At 51.2% G+C, this 22,021-nt stretch overlaps 1 protein-coding gene across 2 annotated transcripts; it reads left to right on the forward strand.

The window, feature by feature from the left end:
• The first annotated feature begins 933 nt into the window (after positions 1–933).
• On the forward strand, positions 934–21,177 carry ADA (adenosine deaminase). 2 transcript variants are annotated; one of them, XM_064391170.1, is made up of 11 exons: positions 934–991; positions 8,531–8,592; positions 11,696–11,818; positions 11,926–12,069; positions 12,873–12,988; positions 15,654–15,778; positions 17,336–17,407; positions 17,627–17,728; positions 18,424–18,491; positions 18,887–19,016; positions 19,415–21,177. In XM_064391170.1, the coding sequence occupies exons 1-11, from the start codon at positions 956–958 to the stop codon at positions 19,514–19,516; spliced, it is 1,080 nt and encodes a 359-aa protein (XP_064247240.1). In that variant the 5' UTR covers positions 934–955; the 3' UTR covers positions 19,517–21,177. The 2 variants fall into 2 exon arrangements, with proteins under 2 accessions (XP_064247240.1, XP_064247241.1); XM_064391171.1 differs by lacking the exon at positions 934–991 and adding an exon at positions 2,294–2,315.
• The last annotated feature ends 844 nt before the right edge of the window (positions 21,178–22,021 follow it).

Genomic DNA, 22,021 nt, shown 5'->3' on the forward strand with positions numbered 1-22,021 from the left:
GACACTAGGTCTGGAGTGACTGGAACTCTACTCTCCCCAGGATCAGAGAATCCATGCAGAGAGGAGCAGGCAGAACTACTCTGAAAGTCTCTTTTTCTGGAGATGCTCAAAAACAATCTGGACACAACCCTGTTCAACCTACTCTAGGTGAAACTGTATTAGGAGGGGGCTGGACTGAATGATCTCCAGAGGTCCCCAACTTTTCTGTGATTCTGTGGCTTTCTGCCTCACTATCTTAAAAAACTGGGCTGCCGTGCATCACCCACAGGAGAGGAAAGCAGGAGGCAGAGGAGCAGCATAAAACATGGCCAGGTCACTGAAAACAAGAAATGGAAAGCTAAGTGTGAGTTTTCCAGGAGCTGCAAGTAGATGTGGTGGATCAAAAGCCATCAGACAAAATAAAGTGAGTCACTAAGCAGCAGGTTTGAGAGCAGGAAAGGTTAAAACAAACATTGTTGAATTGGCTTAAGACTGAAATCAAAGCTGGAGACTGCTTTCCTGTTCTTTGGGCAGAGCTATCATTTTTTCCAGTTCCATTTACTGCCACTGTATGTAACATTGGAGGGGCAGGTCCACCCAGGCCCTCAGCTCCTGAAGGAAACTCGACCGGGATTGCAGGAAGGGTGGGTTTAGCTTAAACGTGAGGGAGAAATCCTTCCCTGTACAGAGAACAGTGAGGGTGGCACAGGGTGCCCAGAGCAGCCGTGGCTGCCCCTGGATGCCCGGCAGTGCCCAAGGCCAGGCTGGACGGGGCTGGGAGCAGCCTGGGGTAGCGGCAGGCGTCCCTGCCATGGCAGGGGAGGAAGGGGATGCGCTGCGGTCTCCCCAGCCCCGCAGCGCTCCGTGTCCGTGTCCGCGTGTGTGCCCGGCGGCGCGGGGCGGGCCGGGGCGGGGCCGGGCCAGCGGGGCCGGGGCGGGCGCGGAGCGGCGGCGGCAGAGCGGCGGCAGCGGCAGCATGGAGCGGGCTCGGGGGATCTTCGGGGGACCCAAGGTGGGCTGGCGGCGCTGCCGGAGGCGGGAGCGGGGGTGCACCGGCACCGAGGGGCTGCGCACGGAGCGGCGGTGCCGTGCCCGGGGCTGAGGTGCCGTGCCCGGTTCGGAGGTGCCGTGCCCAGGGCTGAGGTGCCGTGCCCGGGGCTGAGGTGCTGTGACCGGGGCTGAGGTGCCGTGCTCGGTTCGGAGACTCCTTGCCCGGTTCGTAGGTGCCGTGCTCGGTGCAAAGGCGCCGTGCCCGGTTCAGAGGCACCGTGCCCGGTGCGGAGCTGCCGTGCCCGGTTCGGAGGTGCCATGCCCGGTTCGGAGGTGCCATGCCTGTTGCGGAGCTGCCGTGCCCGGGTTCGGAGCTGCCGTGCCCGGTTCAGAGGCACCGTGCCCGGTTCGGAGGTGCCGTGCCCGGTTCGGAGGTGCCGTGCCTGTTGCGGAGCTGCCGTGCCCGGGTTCGGAGCTGCCGTGCCCGGTTCGGAGGCGCTGTGCCCTGTGCAAAGGTGCCGTGCCCGGGCTGAGGTGCCCTGCCCGGTTCAGAGGCACCGTGCCCGGTTCGGAGGTGCCTTGCCGGGTCGGAGGTGCCGTGCTCGGTTCGGAGGCGCTGTGCCCTGTGCAAAGGTGCCGTGCCCGGTTCAGAGGCACCGTGCCCGGTTCAGAGGCACCGTGCCCGGTTCAGAGGCACCGTGCCCGGTTCGGAGGTGCCGTGCCCGGGTCGGAGGTGCCGTGCTCGGTTCGGAGGCGCTGTGCCCTGTGCAAAGGTGCCGTGCCCGGGCTGAGGTGCCCCTCTCCGGTCGTGCCCCGGGGCCGGGCGGCCGCACCTGCTCTCCGCTCCCCGGAGCGCTGGGGATGTGCCCCGGACAGCGCTCGGTGCCCGCTGTCGCCCCGCGGCCCCAGCCGGGGCTTCGCTGCGCTGCCCCGGCCCGGTGCTCCCCGCAGGGACGGGCTCGGGCTGTCCCGGGTGTCCCGCACATCCCGCCGCCGGGGCCGGGCGGGTCAGGCTCATCCCAGCGCCCGGCCGGGGACACGGCTCCGCCGGGCTGGGGGTGCACGGTGGCCTGGCTGGGGAAGGGGAGGCTCTGAAGGGCCCTGCACCCCAACCACTGTCGTAGTCTGCTAAAACAGATATTTTCTCTTCTGTCTTTTATTTTGTTTTGGGTGCTTTTTTTTTTCTTTTCTTTTTTTTTCCTTTGTGGTTTTGTTGTTTTTTTCTTTTTCTCGTACACATTTAGTTCAGTTATTCCTCAGATACCCATGACAGCACTTTGAAGCACTCTGACAGCAGGCAGCAATCTTTCTCCGTGCCTACACTACTTCTCTAGTAGGATCGTATGGTAATGTGTTTGTTATCTAGATTGCAACCTAGAGGAAGAGGAAGATGAAACAGCTGTGGTTAGCAATAGTCCTGTATCTGATGGAACAACACTGCCTGTGCTGCAGGACGGCTCAGCTCTCATGCTGTGGTCTGGGTAAGGTGCTGTACAGGGAGCAGCTCTGCCAGGTTGGGCTCCTGTGGGAAAGTAGGAGTCAAGGCAGAAGAGACCAAGAAAAGTGATGTGAGAGTTGTGGTGCTGCTCTGAGAGAATGTGAGTGGTGGCTGCTGCTTGTGGCTTTTCCAGAGAAGATTGTCTCCAAAAACACAAAAGGATTGGGGGGGTTTTGCTGCTGTTTGAATCCTCTCCCACTCCCAAATAGTTTATCTCTCGGCTGAGTTTGCACCAGGAAAGTCTCACATACTTGGAAAGGACAGTGTGCACAGGTCTGATTCGTGTTTCATTCTGTCACTGTGGTTCCCTTTCTAGGAAGATGATCCAAGCAATAGCAGGCAAACCTTGATACGAAATCCAGGGAGCATTGGCAGCTGCTAATGGTTAAAGCCTTTTTAAGTCCACTTCAGTTTTGGGAGATGGTGGTGCTTCACCAGCTCCACTAAGAAAAAAGGCTGTTGATTCACCCTGGTGATTTTAAACTTTTGGTCAAGCGAAGCAACCTAAGTTCTTTCATCTGTACTTCTGCTTTCCCAGTGTATGGGAGATTGGGATACCAAAGAGAAAGACCTAGGAAAAACTGCAGGGTTTGACTGTAAGATCAGGCTTCTGTTGTCTGGCTATTGGCAATTATGGGACTGGTTTTCCTGACTCAGGCAGTCCCTTTCAGTCCCATGAACCTGCTAAGTCAGGCTTGGGGAAAAAAAAATGGGCCTGAAGTCAGTTAATGAGCCCTATTCATTCCTCTGGATCCTCTGCCATTGGGAACGATCAGTTTTGTGTTTTAGAGATGTTTCTGGTAACTGGAGCAGCTTCTGCCCCAGCTGAATGTGGGGCTGGGGCTGCCTCTGCTTTTTTCAGGAACTCGCTGACTCCCAGTGACTGCAGAGATGAACAGGGAGCTTTGGCAGGACAACTTTGAACCCTGCTTATCGCAGGCCCATAAAAGAACAGAGTAGTTTGATGTTCTTTTGATGTCAACCATGACCCTTTCTGTTCCACAGCCAGAGCAGAGACCATGTCCTTGCTCACTGCCCTCTTCTTGTAGGCCAGCCCCAGCCTGGGGGCTCCAGGACGTGTGGCTGTCCTCTCCTGCAGCTCCATGTGCCATGTTGTGAGAGAGCAGAATGGGAATAGGGGTTTCTGGGCTCAGGCCCACTCTCTCCAGTGACTGGTGTAGCTCATTTGCAAAATAATCACCAGGTGACAAGGGGCAGTTGTTCTGTGAAGCACACCTTGTGTGTCAGCCTCTCACAGAAAGGTGGCCCTGCCTGGGTGGTACCAAAGGTGCCTGTGCTGCTGTACCCAGGGGGTCTGGTGGACATCCTGCCCCACTCCCTGCAGCACTGCAGACTCTCCTGCCTGTCACGGGGACTGCAAGAGCACAAGGATGATGTTGGATTTGCCTCATCCACTTCTTGTGCACAGCCTGACCCCTGGCTTGGCATGGTCAGAGCCTGGTGCTGCTGAGCCTGTGCTGAGCTCCAGCCCGTGTAAGGACACAGTGCTACCTTGTGTGCTCAGTTCTTTAACAGTGTGGTGCAGGGGTGCTCTTGCATAACCTTCCAGATCCAGGTGGCAGTACGAGGTTGTCTTGGTGCTGCACGAAGTGCCAGGGCTCTGTTTACTGCTCTGAAGCAGTGCCTGGCTCCAGCCAGGGGGGGGTGTGAGCTCTGTGGTGGGTGGGTGGGCACATGGCCCTGCCACCCCATGGGAACCATCACCTGTGATGACACACAGCCACCATCACCTCTTAATGTCACCAGAAGTCTCACACTGAGGTCAGTGGAGTAGTTGGTGCCAGGATGGGGGTACTAAAGGCTGCTCAGCACTGGAGCATCCTCCTCTTCCTCAGCCACCAAACCCATGAATCATTGTCCAGATGCATAGAAAGCACAAATATTTGCTGCAGTGGAGCTCTGTGGGGCTTGTAGTCTCCCATGTTCCTCTTTTAAAGGCTCACCCCTTGCAGCATGTGACAGATACATCTCCCAAGTGCCTTTGTGGTGTGTTCAGGGTTGAGGATGATGCTGTGCTGCTTCCACTTCACAACTCTCTTGAGCCACTCTCACCTCTTGCTTCTAAATGAGAGTTTGAGATTAATTTAGGACGAGGAACTCTTTGTTCCTAGCAGCACATTTCCATGAAAGCAGACTTTTCAGAGAGCATAGTTAATTGTTTTTTCCAGTGATTTGCCAAGCTTATAAAATAATTGACAAATTACAGCTGTAATTAGCCTGGTTTTCAGCCGTTGAGATTAATAGAATGAGCCTAAATCATCACCTTTCAAGAGGCTGATAAATAATCCTGGGCAAAGTCACTGTTAAGGGTTTTTAAATTATGCAGCTTTATCAGCTGCCTGATTATCTATTAACATCTGCTGGAAACCTCACAATAAAAGGGTTGGACTGACTTTGATCATTGCATATATTTTTAAAAATATCCTAACACCACCTAATACAGAAAATCCTTCAAGTGCCTTAGCTTGAATGGTTCTTTTTATGCCATATAATGGGCAAGCTGAGCAGGTAACTGCTCTGCCATGGTCCACTGATCAAACCATAACAGAGAAATTGTGTTGAGTCGACTGTGGATGAAAATACTTTGACTGTTTGGTTAACTTTTCCCCCTTAATTTCACTAAAATGAAAATAATCAGACTTGATCTTGGAATGGAACGTACTTGTTTGAGTACCTTCATTTTGTGTTTGTGTTTGAATTTATTTTTGAAGCTTATTACATCTCAAAGAAAACATGACAATATTTTTTAGAGAAGTTAAGCCAGAGCCCTTAAAACTTCTCCTTTTTAAAAATCTGAACCAACTTGCTGATATCTGCACTAATGAGTCACGTGCCATGGTTGAGCTAAAAACTTTTTTTGCATGAAAGTGGAAATGGCTGGGTTTGCTCTGATGGCCTTGCTGGGGGCTGTCTGTGCTGAGGACACACAATTTACAGCCTTTTGAGTGTTCTTTGAACCCATCCATCTGGCTTTCAGCAAGTCTGGAGTGAAACTAAAAGGTTTATTGCATTACTCTCTGGGTTTTTGATGTGCTGGTGGGAGGTCAGCGGAGGTGCAGGAGGGACTGAAGGGTTCCTGCACAAAGCTGGTCCTGAGGGTGCTCCCTGTGCCTGGGAGAAGAACAAAGCTCCTTCCTCAGGAGAGCATTGGGGAGTTCTGCTGCTTTCTTGTTCTTCATCGGAGCAGGTGGCACCACATCCAGCTGGGTGTGAGAAGGGAAGTCATCAGTCTGCTCTAGTGGGTGGCATCCCTGCCCACGGCGAGGGGGTTGGAACTAAATGACCTTTAAGTTCCTTTCCAACCCAAACCCTTCTGTGATTCTATGATCAGTGGCCCTGAGATGGCTGAAGGCTCCTGTCCAGTGCTGGTGCAGCCTGTGGTGCTGTTCAGATCCTTCACCAGGGATCCCAATATAATGTGTGTGCTCATGCTCTCTCTACAAGTAAATCAAAAGGCTTGGGGTGGGAGACCACATGCACATGGAGCTGTGTACTGAGGAGCTGAGAGCTCTGGAAGAAGCACTGAGCTCCTGCATTCACCTAATTTCTGCTTGCTCAGGCATCATCCCCCGGAGCCACAGTTCAGAGAAAACTCTTTCATCCTTATCTGGGTACTTTCCTTGGCTTAAGGCAAGGTCGTGTCACCCATTTGTATGTGGAAAAGACTTGTGCTTTGTTTACCCAAAACAAACACCGGGGAAGAGAGCTGAAATGTAATCTGCAGTGAGCAGCCTCCCACAGACCTGGAATCCCTCAGGGTTTTTGAGCAAGGTGCCCTGGGCAGATGAGCTGCTGGGCTGTGCCTCTGCTGATTGCATCCTTATCTGGAGCCCTGTAGGCACACCTCCATCTTCTCTTGAACGTCCTTTGGCCACCTAAACAGCATAGGATAGTTCTCAGCTGCAGAAAACTCTGCTCTCAAGCACTGGTCTGGAGGAAACCCAAAACTTTTTGGGTTGAACAGCATTGCACAAGGGTTTCTTAGCACTTGGTTTAAGTGTCTCCAGACCCAAAAAAAAAGGGCTGGCAGGGGACAAAGAGCCTGTTGCTGATACTGTAGAGGAACTTGCTGCTTTACAAGCATCTTGCCTGCAGAAGAGGCAGGAGGAGGTGACTTACATAGATGAAGGATGCCATGGAATCTGCTTTCTCACTGATGGAAATGTCGTGTTGGGATGTTCTTGCAGGAAACGCTTCAAAAGTGTTTGAAGGAGAAGACCTCAACAGGTTCAGGTTACTTTGTTTTTAAATCCAGTGTGAGCAAATTTCAAGTCTGTAAGTCCATCAGAAAGTCATGAGGGCTGTTGAATACCTGAAGGAGTGGATCTTGCATGGTTTTGAAATAAGAATTGGAGCTCAAGAGTGGAAAACATGCCAGGCATCTACATCTGGCAATGCAGACCATGTTTGTATCTGTTATTTTATTTGCTGCTTTGCAGGACATTTAGTCCTCATAAGCAGAATTGCATAACTCAAGGAGGGGGAAAGATCAGGTCTTGCCCTTCTTAAATCTTCCTCTGTGTAGATTCTGATGGTATCTTTAGGGTAGGAGCAGTGGCAGGGATGTGTTTTTCCAGTCTGCTATCAGTGGTGGCTGTGGGTGTATCTGTGACCCCTGGGCCAGCTGATTGCCACCAGCAGTTTGATCCATCCTGAGCCTGCCCCAGCTGTGTTTGCATCTCACCAGCGTTTCAGTGGCAGCTTGTGGCCATCCCGTGGAGACGGCCTGAGCCCAGCACTGTGCCTGCCCTGCCTTTTGCAGCAGGGGTGGCCAGTGAAAGCCCTGGCAGGGAGTCAGGTGCCTCACTGCAGGGCAGTGTGTGGGGATGGCAGTGAGCTCGAGGGCATCAGTGCATGCCCCAGAGGTGGGCACTGCCAGCCCTGTGCCAGGAGCTCACGTCACCTGCTCTTGGACACTTGCAGGCACCGCTTACTCAGTTTTCTCCCAGCTCCTCGTGGTTACTGTTTGATGCATACCCTGACACCAGAGGGTTTGTGGGTTTTAATTAGTAACCCTGGGTAGTTTAGTTATCCATGCAAATATCCAGTCCTCTTCTGAATCCTACTCCCTTCTTACCCTTGGCACCCTGCAGCTATCATCTATGCAGGACAATGCATACAAGTTGTAACTAAATATCCACAATATTATAACTAAAAAGAACCTTGTGTATTAAGTTTCTAATCTACAGTTTCATTTAAAAATACAATAAAATCAAATATGTATTTTGTAGGCTATTCTGTTACTTAAAAGAAAACAGTTCTGGAAAGATGGATATCTAGCTGAAACATTTTACAGCTAATATTTTCCTTCCCAGTTCGACTTCCAAATCACATTTGTCATGTTCCTGGCTAATGGAAAAAGCTTGCTTTTGCTTTTCTGGCTCTCTTTCTCCAAAATCCAATGTTTCAGCAATAATGGGGAAATAGGGCATCAGAGTGAAAAGACCTGAGTTACTGTCTCATTTTTAATGAGTAAAATTTAAGTGTTTTATTGTGAAACCTTGTTAGCTCTATGGGGCAACCTGTTATTATTATTTTTTTACAGCACCTTTGTTCCATGGGACTGACCCCTCGTGTAGGATTAGAGAGCCTGTAAGCCCTGATAATACCATGTAATTAACAACCCATGAGGAGCTGATTCTTGGGAGTAAAGTCTAAGTTTTCATGTAATGACTCCTAGCAAATTAATTAGGGTTTGGCTTCCTGTGATTTCAAGGAGGAAGCAAGCTGGAAAGTCAAGGTGTTTGGAGTTTACTTTTTTCACTCCTCCTGAACTCTAAATAAGGATAGAGCAAATTTTCCTCAAAGTTACTTGAAACAGGAAAATTTCTAAAGACTCATTAGATGTGTGAGTTGCAGCAAAATACTTAGATGATACATAGATATTGAAAAATAAACTTTCTAATGATTATATTTAAAAATGTTTATGTGTCATGACTTTGTCCCTGTATTGGCTACATTTATACCCATGGGAGCACCAGTTACTTCTCTCTGAATTATTGTTGCAGCTCAAGAGTGCCTGACCCATTTCTCTCATTGCAGGTAGAGCTTCACGTCCACCTGGATGGAGCCATCAGGCCAGAGACCATCCTGTACTTTGGCAAGTGAGTTGTGGGGGGAAATAAGCTCTGGGAGCTGCAGTACAAGGGCATCCTCCCTTCTGCTACCCCAGGTCTGTGACAGAGCAGCTCCTGCAGGCTGCAAGCCTGGCTGGTGCTGGTTCTGTCTCTGCCCAGACCTGGCTGCACAGTGTGAGGACACTGAGCACACCCCAAAGGACAGGGGGGCTTCCCTGGCAGCAGGAATGTGACTGAGGTGGTCGTGGGTTTGTGAGCTGGGCAAGCTCAGAGGAGCCACCGTGAGAAAAGTCCAGAAGATCTCACAAAGAGCTGCCTGCCTTTGAAGTGAACCCAGGACACAGCAGAGGTGCTGTATTCTCATTTCTTTTTCCACATTCCTAATTGCAAAACCAAGTGGAATGGCAGCAGGCTGGGAGCGTTGTCTTGGTGCTGCTGCTGCTGCATGGTTTGGGAGGAAAAACCAGCTTGGGTGGCCTTGCCTGCCCTGCTGCCATGTGCATTTGAATCCCAGGCTGTCAGCAGGCAAGGAGTCAGCCTGGTGTGGGTGCCCAGGGAAGCACTTGGCAGTGCTTTAGAGAGAGCTTGTTTCCTTGACAGAGCCCACGTGCATCTTCCTTCAGTGTAGATTGTGTGGGAAGCATGGGGTGAATGATTAACCTGTGCCAGGGCCTGGCTCCACATTTGTAAGCAAAACAAACACGATTTCTTCCAGCTGTCACTGATATCCTCAGATCAAGAGGGTGGCAAGGGTAAGGATTTGGGGACACGGCTCTTAGCACAGCTCCGGTATTTTGGGGAGGAAGTCAGTTCTGAGGAGGATGGGAAGTGGTTCTAGCATCCTGTGAGCCCAGCAGATTCCAATGCAGTGCAGTCCTAGGGAGAAATATTCTTTTTCAGCAGGGCCTGGCCATACTTTTTGCTGTGTAGTCAGAGAAAGGAGGGTGGGTCAAGACTGTCCATCCCATTTTTTTGCTGGATGCTGGAACTCAGGGTTCCTGCAGGCAGGCTGCAGGGCTGGAATACAGGTCCAAGTGAACAGAAGAGTTTGTGCTGACTCCCTGGGGCTCTGCTGGGTCCCTCTGCCTGCAAACAGAAAATGCCAGTGTAGCCCCCTAGGAGAATTGTAGGAGCCCTGAAACCAGGAGGCACTGGCTGTCTGCGGATCCTTTCTTAGGGCAGAAACCTTCATTGCCTGAGTGTGTGCTGAGTTCCCTCTTATTTTTAAACAGCCCTGGCATCCCCCTGAGCTGCCAGCCCTCGGGTGGAGCAAGGCTGTGCTATTCATGGGCTCTAAAACTCACACACCAACCACTGGGGCAGTGCAGAAGGCTCTAGGGGACTGACTGCCTTTATAACCTCACCCTGGGTCCAGAATGCTGCTTATGGTCTATTTTTAAATGTAAAGAGCTGGAAATAATTTTGCTAGGTGGTGTTTGACCATGCAGACAGAACCTCAAGCTGCTGGGATGCACAGGCCCCCTTGGGCAGTGCACTGCTGAGCTCAGCTGTTTTTAGAAAGTTTGCCTCCAATTCTGTCAGGTCTGGGTCAGTCATTGCATCATTCCTGCTCAGCCAGAGGGCTCGGAGGCGTGACAGACCCCTGATGGGGACGGGGTGTCCATGGGAGAGGTGCCCTTCCTGTGGTGGGATGGTGTGCATGGTGCTGCCCGTGTTTGGAGGGAGCTCTGGGCAGGACACCGAGGTGGCAGTGAGGACAAACACGTTCCCCTCTGGCCACTTTGCTTCCAGAAGAATCCCACCTACAAGGAAGGTTGGACGGGGCAGCAGCAGTCTCCAAAAGCTACACTGGCATGATCCACCAGATCTCCCCATGCAGAGGCGTGGTTCCAGTGTGGATCATCCCAAAGCACTGCCACTGGTGCCTGCAGGAAGGCTCTGCTTCAGGAAGCAGCTGAAACAGGCAGGGAAGTGGCTCTGCTGTAGAAACTTTCCTGTGGCAGGTGGAGGGAGGTGCAGGTCCGTTCCTGGAGCAGAGACTGAGGTGTCAGTGCCATGGAAAGGGCAAGGCGGGGAGGAAAACCGATGCCTTGGCAGCGATGAGTGTTCCCTGCTGAGTGCCAGCAACTTAATCTGTGCAGATTGCATGTGAGGGCTGAGCATGGGGCTGGTTTCCTTCCTGGCTGAGTGGGGAAGGAGCAATGTTTACCAAGCCCAGGGGTCCTTTGGACTGTGTCCCTGCGTGGCTCATTGGGATGGCTGCTGGCAGGGCAGCACTGAAGCTGGCTGAGGTGTTTTGTCTCTATTAGCAGAGTTCTTCCACCAATCAGCTGTAATTCATTGTGGCAGGAAAGAGGATTAAAAACAAATGTCTGGTTATTATTCCAAGTTTGTTTTGGCTTGTGCAGGGTACCAGAGGGTGGGGGGATGGCAAAGCCTGCCCGGGAAGCTGCAGCACCCTTGGCTGGCTGCCCCCTCCATCTAAGCTGTCACCACACCAGAACCACCTTCACCCACTTGGTATTCCAGCTGCTCCTGGGAAAGATGGCCTCTTCCCTTTTGGAAGCATTTATGTGGGCATTAGGGTGTCTGTGCCGTCAGTGAGAGCAGTTGCTGCCCTTTGTTCCTGCGTGGGAGGTGTTCCTGTCACAGGAGATGCCACCAGGGTGCTGGGCTCAGGAAGCAGCTCCCTTGCAGGAGCTGCTGGCACCAAACCCATGAGCTGTGACACTCCTGCCTGTGTGATCCCTGCCTTGGAGCATCTCCTTGATTTTTTAATCCTTTGAGCCCGCATAAGTGGAAATTAACTCTTCTAAAGAATTTGGGCAATTCTGCTGCTAGGTCTAGGAGGTGCCAAGAAATAACCCAGAGCTCCTTTAGATGAACTCCTTCTTAAGCCTAAAATGTGCCCTGGCTGTGTTCCTGCCGGGTCAGCCTGGGCTTGTATTTCAGTTTGTTTGTGCTTTGCCTGTGTTTTGGATTGCCCTCCTCTCTGCTGAGGTTCAGGGCTCCATCCATGAGGAGATTTTGGAAGGACAGCCTGTGCTGTATCTTTCCTGTGAGGAAATGATGGTTGATGCTGCCAGCTTTGGATGCAATTGGTGTGTAAAATGGGCTGATTAAAAATGTGATAACCTTCCCTGTCAGTAACATGTGACTTTGTTTCCAGGAAAAGAGGCATCCCTCTCCCTGGGAATACTGTTGAGGAGCTCCTGAAGTATGTCAGCTATGACACTCCACTGACACTTCCCCAGTTTCTGGAGAAGTTCAATTACTACATGCCTGCCATTGCGTAAGTACCCTGCTTTTTGCTTTTCCCCCCTCAACCCTTGGCAGGATCCCTTGGCTCAGAGATCCATGTGGGCCCTGAGGGTGACAGTCCCACTGCCATCCCTGCAGGGGTGACCGTGAGGCCGTGAAGAGAATTGCCTACGAGTTTGTGGAAACAAAAGCCAAGGAAGGAGTCGCCTACGTGGAGGTCCGGTACAGCCCTCACCTCCTGGCCAACTCTGGTGTGGCTCCCATCCCCTGGGGACAAGCTGAGTGAGTGATCTGCTGTGCTGGGGAGCCCCTGGCTGGCTGGTTGGGCATGGAGAAGGCATCCCCATGCCAGTCAGCCACTGTGCCTTCAAAGGCTGCTGTAACAAACCTCCTTTCTCCTCCCATGCAGCGAGAGCCAGCATGCTTCCACCTCTCTCCCACCAAGAGGGTTTTTATCTTAAACACCTCTGTGTGCTGCAGTTTTAGCATCCCTTGCTCTGGGCACTGAGTTCTGCATGTGCAGAGCAGCTGTGCTCAACCTTCTGCCTGAAGCCCTTCCCTGTGGGAGGGAAAGAAATGTCCACATATGGACTGCCTGACCACAGAGTGGGAGTCTGAGCTGGCAGAGGTGCTGGGGGGTTGGAGGGGGCTGCTGGTCTGATCCCTTCCTCTCCTGTCATCCCCTCTGTGAAATGTGCCTCTCATTAAATCAGTGCTGGGCTCTGGGGCCCCTCCAGAGTGTGCTGTGGTGGGTGCTGAGCCCTGGGCTTGCAGAGAATTGTGTGCCCTCATGAGATGCTCTGGCAAAGAGGGGATTCTTCTGCCCAGGCAGGATGGGCACCCACGTCCCCAAGGCCTTTCTAAATCTTAGTGTCCTCTGTGCCTGCTGCAGTGGCACAGAGTTACATCTGTACCTGGTAAATGTGGCCCTGGCATGGGTGTGAGAGGTGCTCTGGGTGGTCTCAGTGGGCAGGTGGAACCTGGGGCTGCCTGTCCTCCTGTGGGCATGCTGGGCTGGACCTGTGCTCCTGCCTGCCTCCCTGGCAAGTGCCTGGCCTCTTGCTGATGGCTTTTCTTCCCTGCAGGGGAGACCTGACTCCAGATGAAGTGGTTCAGCTCGTAAATCAGGGACTGCAGGATGGAGAGAGGGATTTCCACATCAAAGCCAGGTCTATTCTATGCTGCATGCGCCATATGCCAAGTAATGTATTGCAGCTGCCCTGCTGCTCTGCTCCCTTCCCTGACCTGGGGGGGGATGGCCCTGGGGCTGGGGCCCTGCAGGATGTGGGGAGAGCCCTGCTCTGTGGGGCTGGTGCAGCACCAGACAGTGCTGGGGGTCTCTGGGGGTCCTCTGCTCCTTCCACTGTCTGCTGGATGCAGGAGTGGGGCTCTGTGGGTGTTACATTCACGTTCTCTGGAAAAACCCCTTTGCCCAGGATTTTTCTCTTGGGAAGCTGAAAATCCTCAAAGAAAAAGGAAAACAATAATTATTGCATTTGCTTCTCCTGAGTTTTGCTCCTTTAGAATGTGTTTAGAAATTGTTTATCCACAAGTGATTGTTTCATTAGTTTCTGGTGTGAATTATTTTAACTCATTAGCCAAACAGTACCAAGTTGTGTTGGGACTCTAGAGAGAGTCACAAGTTTTCATTATTATCTTTTTAACATTCTGTAAATATCCTTTCTGTATTCTTTTAGTATATTATAGTTTAGTATTCTTTAATATAATACAGTATCATAAAATAATAAATTAACCTTCTAAGAACACAAAGTCAAATTCATAATTCCTTCCTACCACAAAAGTCCCCACAAATACAATATGTGGGTACAACCAGTATCTGAAAGGTCCTGCTAGAGGGACAAAAGGGGCTCTTCTGTCCTCTCCTGGGGCAGCTGGGGTCTTTGCTCCCTGCCCAGAGCTCACCCTGGGCCAGAAAAAGCCATTGGCACAGTGAGCACTTGCATCTGCCATGAGTGACTGGAGGTCTGAGAGCAAATGGTCCTGGAAGGAGGACCAGGCAAGACATCTCACACTTCCCTGCTCGTGGTCCTACAGCAGGGTGCTCCTTCCTTAGCCTGGGTCATGGGCAGCCAGAGAATCCACTGGAAGCAGCTAGTCTGCTGCCTTAAGCTGAAAACACAATTCAGATATACTTAAGGCACATATATAATATTTTTTTAAATAAAATCAGCTTATCTGATGAAAACTTTGTTGGTAACAGGTGCTGTAACCCAGAATAGGAAGAAAACCCAATTATCAGCATTTCAATGGGCTGCTGAGCTTGACAAGCATCTTCCTCTAGGGGAGGATGCAGCCAGAGAGAGAGGCTGTGTGACAGTAGTATTTTATGTGAAGGTGTTTTTCTGAGTATCTTCATATCTCACACCAGTTTTATGTAGGCTTAGTAGAGTAGATGGTGGAAAGATTTTTCCTAGTGAGTACATGATTATTTTGTGTCTAGGAATGTCAAAAATTATGTTCTTGGAAGCTGGTAGATTTGAGAGTGGAGTGGTGTGGTTTTTTTGGTTTTTTTTTTTTTTTTTTTTTTTTTTTTTTTTTTTTTTTGTGGGTATTTTTTTTTCCCTGCCTGCACAGTCAACACCAAACAATACTTTGAAAACTTGATCCTTATATTTCTGGTTTCTAGGCAAAAAAAAAAGTTTTTCTTTGTGGAAACAGGAGAGCTGTAAGGCACAGTGACCTGCAGTTACAGTCCCTGCCAGTGCACAGGTGGTGAAGGCAGGAGGTGCAGGAGCACCCGAGGGTGTGTGCAGCCTGCAGAGGTGGCATTCTCATACCTGTGTCCCAGGGCAGCAGCTGATCCCCAGAGCCACAATGTGCTGATAAAGAGTCTTTAGCAGTGCATTCAGGATGTGCTGCACAGGGAGAAGCCACCCTGCAATTAATGAACAGTTGAGAGAAAGGCGGAGATACCAGCCAGAACTGACTCGTATTAAACTTGTTAATAAAATAATGTCTCTAACCCAGCAAGGTGGAAAATGGTGGGGAAAAAAATAGATGATGAAGTTGCACACATCATCCTGGTGTGTTCATATGATTTGGGGATTTTCTGTACACAGCAGGTGCCTGTTAATTATTAACACAACTGTTTATCTCTGTTTCTTGGCCTTTCTGCTAGGGTTAAGAGTTAAGTGAGCTGGTAGCTGCAGTTTCTCTCTCAGAGGTTATCTATCCTGATCACAGAGAACTCTCAAGCAGTTGTTGGCCACTTGTTAGTCTCTTTTTCACTGCTGGCAAATAGATAAAACTTCAGCTCCTTCCTATCAGGAGTAGAATCCTTGTGAGAGTCAAGGATGCCCTACAGCAGGGCAGGGATGGCTGCAGTACAGGGCCCCCCAGAGGTCCCTCCCAGCCCAATCTCTCCCCGACACAGCTTATCTGGTGGGGCAGTTCCTCACCTTGCCCAGCTGGGAAGGGATGAAGGCTCAGGAGTTGAGGGATTTCTCCCACACATCATGTTACAGCCCCAGGGCAGTGCAGTTCATCTCACCTCGAGCCAAATGCAGCAGTCACCACTGCTTGGAAATTTTTAAACTAATTTTTTCCCCTGCTTGAAGTGAGCAGAAAAACATGATGAGAGCAGTTTTATAGCTGGTGAGTGCATTTAATTTCCTTTTCACTGACAACAGACTGATCAGTTGACAGTTTTTATCTGCCTGAAGATCACAGAGATGACAGACCTTTCTAGGAGTTTGCTGGCTTTCTTTTTGAGCATCAAATTTTGGGAAAGACTAAAGAAATTAGCTCTAGCCTTCTAGTTATAGGACCAGGATTTGTTTAGAAAGATGCTGAAGGTGTGACCCTGATGAATGCTTCCTGCTGAATCCTGGTGCTGCCTCTCCCAGGCTGGTCTCCAGAGGTGGTGGAGCTCTGCAAGAAGTACCAGAATGACTCTGTGGTGGCTGTCGACCTGGCTGGAGATGAGACCCTGAAGGTGGAGGATTACTCTGAGCATAAGAGGGCTTATGAGGTTTGTGGAATAAGTTTTTTAAAAAAAATTACAAGGAGATTGTGTATTGAGGGGATGTGTGTGAAGGGACGCTTTTCAAACTGCAAACAGCTGGGACAGCTTAAAAAATTTGTTGCAGCTATTAAAAACATTCAGTTAAATAGGAAAAGTATTTGTTTATATTTCCTAAATGATTAATGGCAGGCATCATTGCTAAAACATGGCCTTAGAGCTGGGGCTTGGCACGCTGTGAGTGTGACATGAGTGACATGGAGCCCAAATCACCCCCACGCTCTGCTGTTGGCTCCTGGGGCTTGGTGAAACCACAGCCAAGGGTGGAAGAGACTGGCCTTTCCAGTCTGGCAGAAATCACCCGAGGAGCAGAGCAGAAACTGCACATTTGCTGGGCTTTTATCTGATCATCTCAAACGCAAACACTGGAATGGCTTCAGGAGGCTGATCCCAGGCTCTCCCCCAACCTCAGCCTTTGCAGTGGCTCCGAGGGAAGGGGAAGCCTCTCTCCTCTTTGCTGGTGGAATTTGGGGTTGTTAGTCCCCACCATCAGTGGGGAAGAGGTTGTGCACCATCACTGACAGAAAGGGTGGTAGTTTGCAAGCAGTGCTCGGGTCTGAAAGGACGTGGGGTTCCTTGGGGTCTTCACCCCATCAGTGGAAGCTGATGCAAGGCTGGCTGCACTGCTGTGCTGAGTGAACAGGCTGATTATAACAATGACACGGGAACAGGGCTTCATTAACTGATGGAAGGCAGTCTCATCCTGCCCTGGTGGGCCAGCAGTACCCAGCCTCCTCTGTCTGAAGGATGCATCTTGTCTCTGTGCCAGGGGCTCGCTCAGGCTCTGAGATGCTGGAGCAACACCCCTCTCCCATCTGTATTAAGTAACTGAAAAACACTCCTGAGTGCAAAGCCCTGAAGGAATGTCTGTGAAGAGCATCTGCTGCAAGATGGGGCTTGCAGCCTGTCTGCTGCTGCCAGCTGGGTGGCCCTTCTCCAGCAAAGCCAGCCTTCCCTCCAGGCTCCATGGCTTCCCAAAGCCCAGCTGGCCTGTGACCCCCTGGCAAGGAAATTTTCAGGGTGATCATGGAGCTGCACCCAAAGCTGCACTCACAGGGTCCTTGGGGAAGGGCTGCCCCAGCCCCTTACAGTGTCAGAGCATTTCTTCATCTCTGCCCTGGGGTGCTTCTACACCCTCGCACATGGCTGCAGCTAGCCAAAAATGTACAAGTTCCAAAGCATGGAACTGCTGCAAGTTTCATGCAGAGAGGCAGGTGGGTGGAGGAAGAGGAGCTCAGAGCTTGCTGCTGTCTGGGGAGGAGGCAGTGGTGAACTCACCCAGGGTTAAAAGCCCTTGAAGAGCCTGGCTGGGCTCCAGTGGAAGATAAGCAGGATTTTTAAGTGTCTCTGTAAGTGACATTCCCGAGCCCTTGGAGTGCAAGGCTCGTGATCTGTGGGCTCTTGGCACAGGAGCCTTGCTGTGCCCCTGAGAGCAGTGCCAGCCCCAGAGCTTGCAGCCCTTGCTGCGGGTGATGGGACAGGAAGATGTTGTCCCTTGTTTTGCAGGAGGCTGAGAGGTGTGGGATCCATCGCACCGTGCACGCCGGGGAGGCCGGCCCGGCCGCCATGGTCAAGGAGGTATGAGGGGCTCCTGCCTCAGGCAGACAGGGACAGGCTGGGACACAGACACACCCTGCCCCGGGCACAGAGGCCTATCCATGGCAAAGGGAGCCCTGGGCTCATGGGCACAGGTCCCAGCTGGGTGGTGTGGGCTGTGCCCGCAGTGGGATGGGGGCTCTGGGCAGGCAGGGCCTGAGCTGCGCTTGAGGCTCTGAGTGCTTTTCCTGTTCTCTCTAGGCAGTTTATGTCCTGAAGGCCGAGCGTGTTGGCCATGGATACCACGTGGTGGAGGACGCTGAGCTCTACAAGCAGCTGCTGAAAATAAAGATGCATTTTGAGGTGAGGGTGTGTGGTGGGGCTGTGACAGCCAGGGAGGTGCTGTCTGAGTGGAAAACAAGCCCTCACTCGGGCTGTGCTCCAGCCAGGGACAGGACCTGACACCCAGGTGCTGACCACATGTACAGTGATGTTGTGTTTATGCCCAAAGCTTCACAGGAAGAATGTTGGGGACAAACCTGTCTGTTTGCTGGGAGCATTGGTGTGCAAAGCAGCTTGTGGGAGGGATGTAGCACAAAGAATGGATCCAAGGATAAACTCTGGAGGGTTTATTCACTGATTTATACACCTCAAGCCTGAAGGCTCATCCTTCCACAAATCAGGCTGCTGTACCAGAGCAAGTCTGGTTAGAGGGTGGGAATGCCTGGGAGTTACAGTGCACGTAAGGATTTGTTTTGCTTTTCCCCAGAATGGATATATCCCCTAATAGAGGGAATGTGTACTCAATGCAGGTGGTTTTGTAACTGTGGTTGGCACAGGGCTGACTGGCCACGGGCAACATCCCACTGGCCCCTGTCCCAGTCCTGGGGGCTCCTTGCATCCATATCCTGGGACATGCAGTGTCAGAGTAGTGCTGAGGGGCAGCTGTGAACAGAGCTCTGAGCTGGTTTTACCAGTGTGCTGAGTGTCTGTGTTCACAGCTGGGGTTCAGATCCATGTGGCTGATTCTGGTTTTTATGCTTAACTCCCCCAAACAGGTCTGCCCTTGGTCCAGTTATCTCACTGGAGCATGTTCTCCGGACTTCACCAAACACCCTGTAATACAGTAAGACTTCTCAGTTATGTGAAATCTCAAATAACCAGGATTTGGGTTGGTTACAGCTGTTTTATTGACTTACAAAGCTAAGGCACATCTAATTATGTAGGACAATGTAGCACATCCATGCCCCTTGGCCCGGGAGAGCCTGGTGCAGCTGGAGGGGTGTGGGGGTCCCTTGGGGAGGCTGTCCTGTCCCTTCTGCCCTGCTCTCAGCTATGGGGCACGAGAAACTACAGCCCAGCCCCTCCTGGCAGGTCAGTGCAGAGCCATGGGGGACAGGCTGAGCTTTGTGCTTTTCTCCAGCAGTCCCAAAGTCTTTGCTTTTGCTGCATTTCACCCTGAGAATTGCACAGGCTCACACACAGTGCTCTGCCCACCAGTTCAACCTGATTTCCTTGCAGATTTAAGAAGGATCGTGCCAACTATTCTCTAAACACGGATGACCCCCTCATCTTCAACTCCACCATTGACAAGGACTATGGCATCGTGAAGGAGCACATGGGATTCACTGAAGAGGAGTTCAAGAGAGTTGTAAGTTGGCCTTGGCTGGGTGCTCTGCTGGTGTCTCAGTGAAGCCCAGAACAACCTGCTGGTTTTTCTTTATAAGCTGAAGAGTTTTTAATGGAAACCAGAAAATTCCTCTCTGGCCTTGTAAGCAGGAAAGTAGGACCAGGCTCAAAGTACACATCCCAAAAATTCCTGAGTATTTAGACATTTGCTTTGTGCTGGTCTCATTTCTCCTGGGACTACTGCTAGTGATGGGCCAGAGCAGTTGGCATAAAATAAAGCCATGGAGATGAATCTGAGAGTGGAAACTTTACCCTCTCCCTCGCCTGCTGCTGCTCAGAGCCAGGTGCTGGGATGTGCACAACTGTGTGTCCATGTCTGATGTGTCTTGATGTCCCTGTGTTCCCCCTCTGCCTCCTCAGAACATCAACGCAGCCCAGTCCAGCTTCCTACCCGAGAAGGAAAAGCAGGAGCTGCTCAGCAAGCTGTGTGAAGCCTATGGGATGGTCCCCAGCGCGTCGTGAGCCGTCCCTGGCAGCCAGCCTGGAGTGGGGCCCTTCTCCACCAGAGCCTGGCTCTGCTCTGTGCCAGTGGGAGCACTGGCAGGAGGTGCCCAGGGTCACTCTCTGCTCCTGGCAGCCCTGTGTTGACCCTTACAGTGCTCATCAGAATCAGATATCACACACACCTGCTTGTGCCCCACAATCTCTCTCCTGAGTGGATCTCCAGCTTCCTGCCCTGCTGCTGTGCAAGCAGACTGGGTCTGCCTGCTGGCCTGACTCCCTCCTCCATCTGCTGGGGTTTCTGTGCTGCAAATGCAAACAAAAGAACCTCCCTTATGGTTTTTATCCTCCCCTCTTTCCCTGTCCTGTCCCACTGACCTGCCTGGCCCCTGCCTGCAGTGCTGAAATAACCACTCTCAGCTCTGGCTGTGGCCTGGGTTAATCTTCACCTTTCCAGGGAAGAGGTGTGCTAGTGCTGGCAGGGAGCAAGCAGCCCTCTCAGACACAGAGCCTTTATTCTTGTCCCTGTGGGTGGGAGGCTCTGGTCACAGCTATATTTACCCAGGGTTAGTCTTGTACTAACAAGACTGGAACAAGAACAAGCTGCAAGCTGGTGCCCCTGCCCGTGCACAAGGCTGAAGGGCATTTAAAACTAAATACCTTTTTTTTTTGGCGTCCTTTCCTGCGGAGGAACTCCCATGTATCAGGCCTGCCAGTGTCACTGCTGCAGAAGTGCACACCTTGGGCTCAGCCCCAGCTGTGCTCACAGCTGGCCATGACCATGCTCGCACATGCAGAGGAAGTTGGAACAGAATTTTACCACTTCAGGCCAAAATCTGCCTTCTGGGATTGTCCCCACTTTTTTAATCTTGGAGAACTCCTGTGAACTGCAGTTTGATCTTCCTCTTACCTTTGTTTAGGACTTGGAAAAAACGATTGATTGCCTGGTTTAACAATTCTGCCCTCTTTCTGATTTGACACAATCATTAGGCACTCTTAAGGCTGAATAAAGGAATTAACTTGGACCCAATGTCACACACTGACTCAGGTCCCATCTGATTGCTTCTCTCACTCAATTATGACACTGGCTAGAAGTCAGATCTTCAGTTTGGTGTAGAATTTGTGCAGAGAAACTCACCAAAATTTCTTTAGTGATTTTATGGCATTATAGTGTTTTTACTCAATAAGCAATAGAGCTGTGCATCCAGAGAAGAGACCATTGTTTTCTTACCTGAGTGTGTGGTGTGCTTTAGCATCCCAGGGCTCTGCCAAGATGCTCACTCCAAAGATACTGTACCAAAAAGTTGCCTTTGAAAAGGGGCCATGGTCACCATTGCCACGGACAGACCATGGGCTGGCCCAGCCTCAGCCAGCAGTGATGGTGTGCTGGGACTATTTCCATTCTTCCTGGGCTTCCATGTTGGTCTTCAGAGTAAAATACTCATCTCTGAAGTACGTGGTGCATATATACACATAGATAGATAAATGAAGATGAGAGAGTGATTTTCTTACTTTTATAAAGCAAAAGATAAAGTATCACTTTTAAGGACATGATTGTGGTAAGAAACAGGTTTTGGGTCATTTTTCTCCAACAATTGTTTCTGAAGAAGAGTTGCTTGGATTTGGATTCTGGACAGTTGATTGTTAATCATGTTTAATAAAATAACAAATTTATATTAAAAGGGAAATCCTTGTGCCTTTGTGTTCAAGGGTGACTGTTAGGGACTGTGCTCTGTAGTGTCCAAACCCTGCTAGGGGTTCACTGATGGGTGTGATGGGGGCTTTGGTAGCTTGGTTGCTGCCTTCTCCTGTTGCCAGGTTGGCGCACTTTGCCAGGCAGAGGGAAGCCTGCTCCCTTGCCAAGCAGCCCAGCTGGATTTATGGCTCCAGGTTGTTCCAACCTGCCCTGTTCTTTTCCCTGCAGTCACACAAGGGGTGTGTACCACTGCTGGAGCAGCAATGCCATCACGGGGTACTCTCACCTTTCCAGGTGTTTATCAAAAATAGTAATTTTTTTTTCCTGTTTCCTGGGTTTTGCACAGCTGGCTGATGCTCAAAGCCAAAGAGGGGCACTGTGGGCTGCACCAGCAGTGTGGGCAGGGGAGTGTTTGCCCAAAGGTTATTTAGTGCTTGGTTAGGCTTTGCCAGCTCTGGAGAGCAGGGCTGGGAGCATCCCTGTGCTCAGCAGCTTTGCAGGGCAGGATGTGGCTGGATCAAGGCAGTGCCCTTGGACTTTCAGCACAGTCAGTGACAGTGGCTGAGCTGGCTGTCACTCGCAGGGGGAACCTGATGCCTCTCACCCATCCCCTGAGAGAAGCTGGCCAGCAGGTCCCTACTCCTCTGCCTAAATATAATCCTGAAACAGATATTTTCTGACCAGGGAGAGCTAAGATTAGCCCACATTTGACTGCTGGAGGTCTGTGTGGTGCTCAGTCCTTCTGCACTGCCTTTCAGCTCTGTGTGTGTGTCAGCATGAGCCAAAATTACTGTTCTGTGGCAAGGAGAGCTGGAAATGGGGCTCGAAGA

This window comes from Passer domesticus, chromosome 16 (genome assembly GCF_036417665.1).
Source record: "Passer domesticus isolate bPasDom1 chromosome 16, bPasDom1.hap1, whole genome shotgun sequence".
Classification (NCBI taxonomy): Eukaryota; Metazoa; Chordata; class Aves; order Passeriformes; family Passeridae; genus Passer; species Passer domesticus.

Bases quoted from the DNA above. Each gene is read 5' to 3' on its own strand.
- ADA (XM_064391170.1), top strand. From the start codon at position 956: ATGGAGCGGGCTCGGGGGATCTTCGGGGGACCCAAG. The intron at 992-8,530 runs GTGGGCTGGCGG...CTCTCATTGCAG, and splicing joins GGATCTTCGGGGGACCCAAG to GTAGAGCTTCACGTCCACCT. The intron at 15,779-17,335 runs GTTTGTGGAATA...CTTGTTTTGCAG, and splicing joins AGCATAAGAGGGCTTATGAG to GAGGCTGAGAGGTGTGGGAT.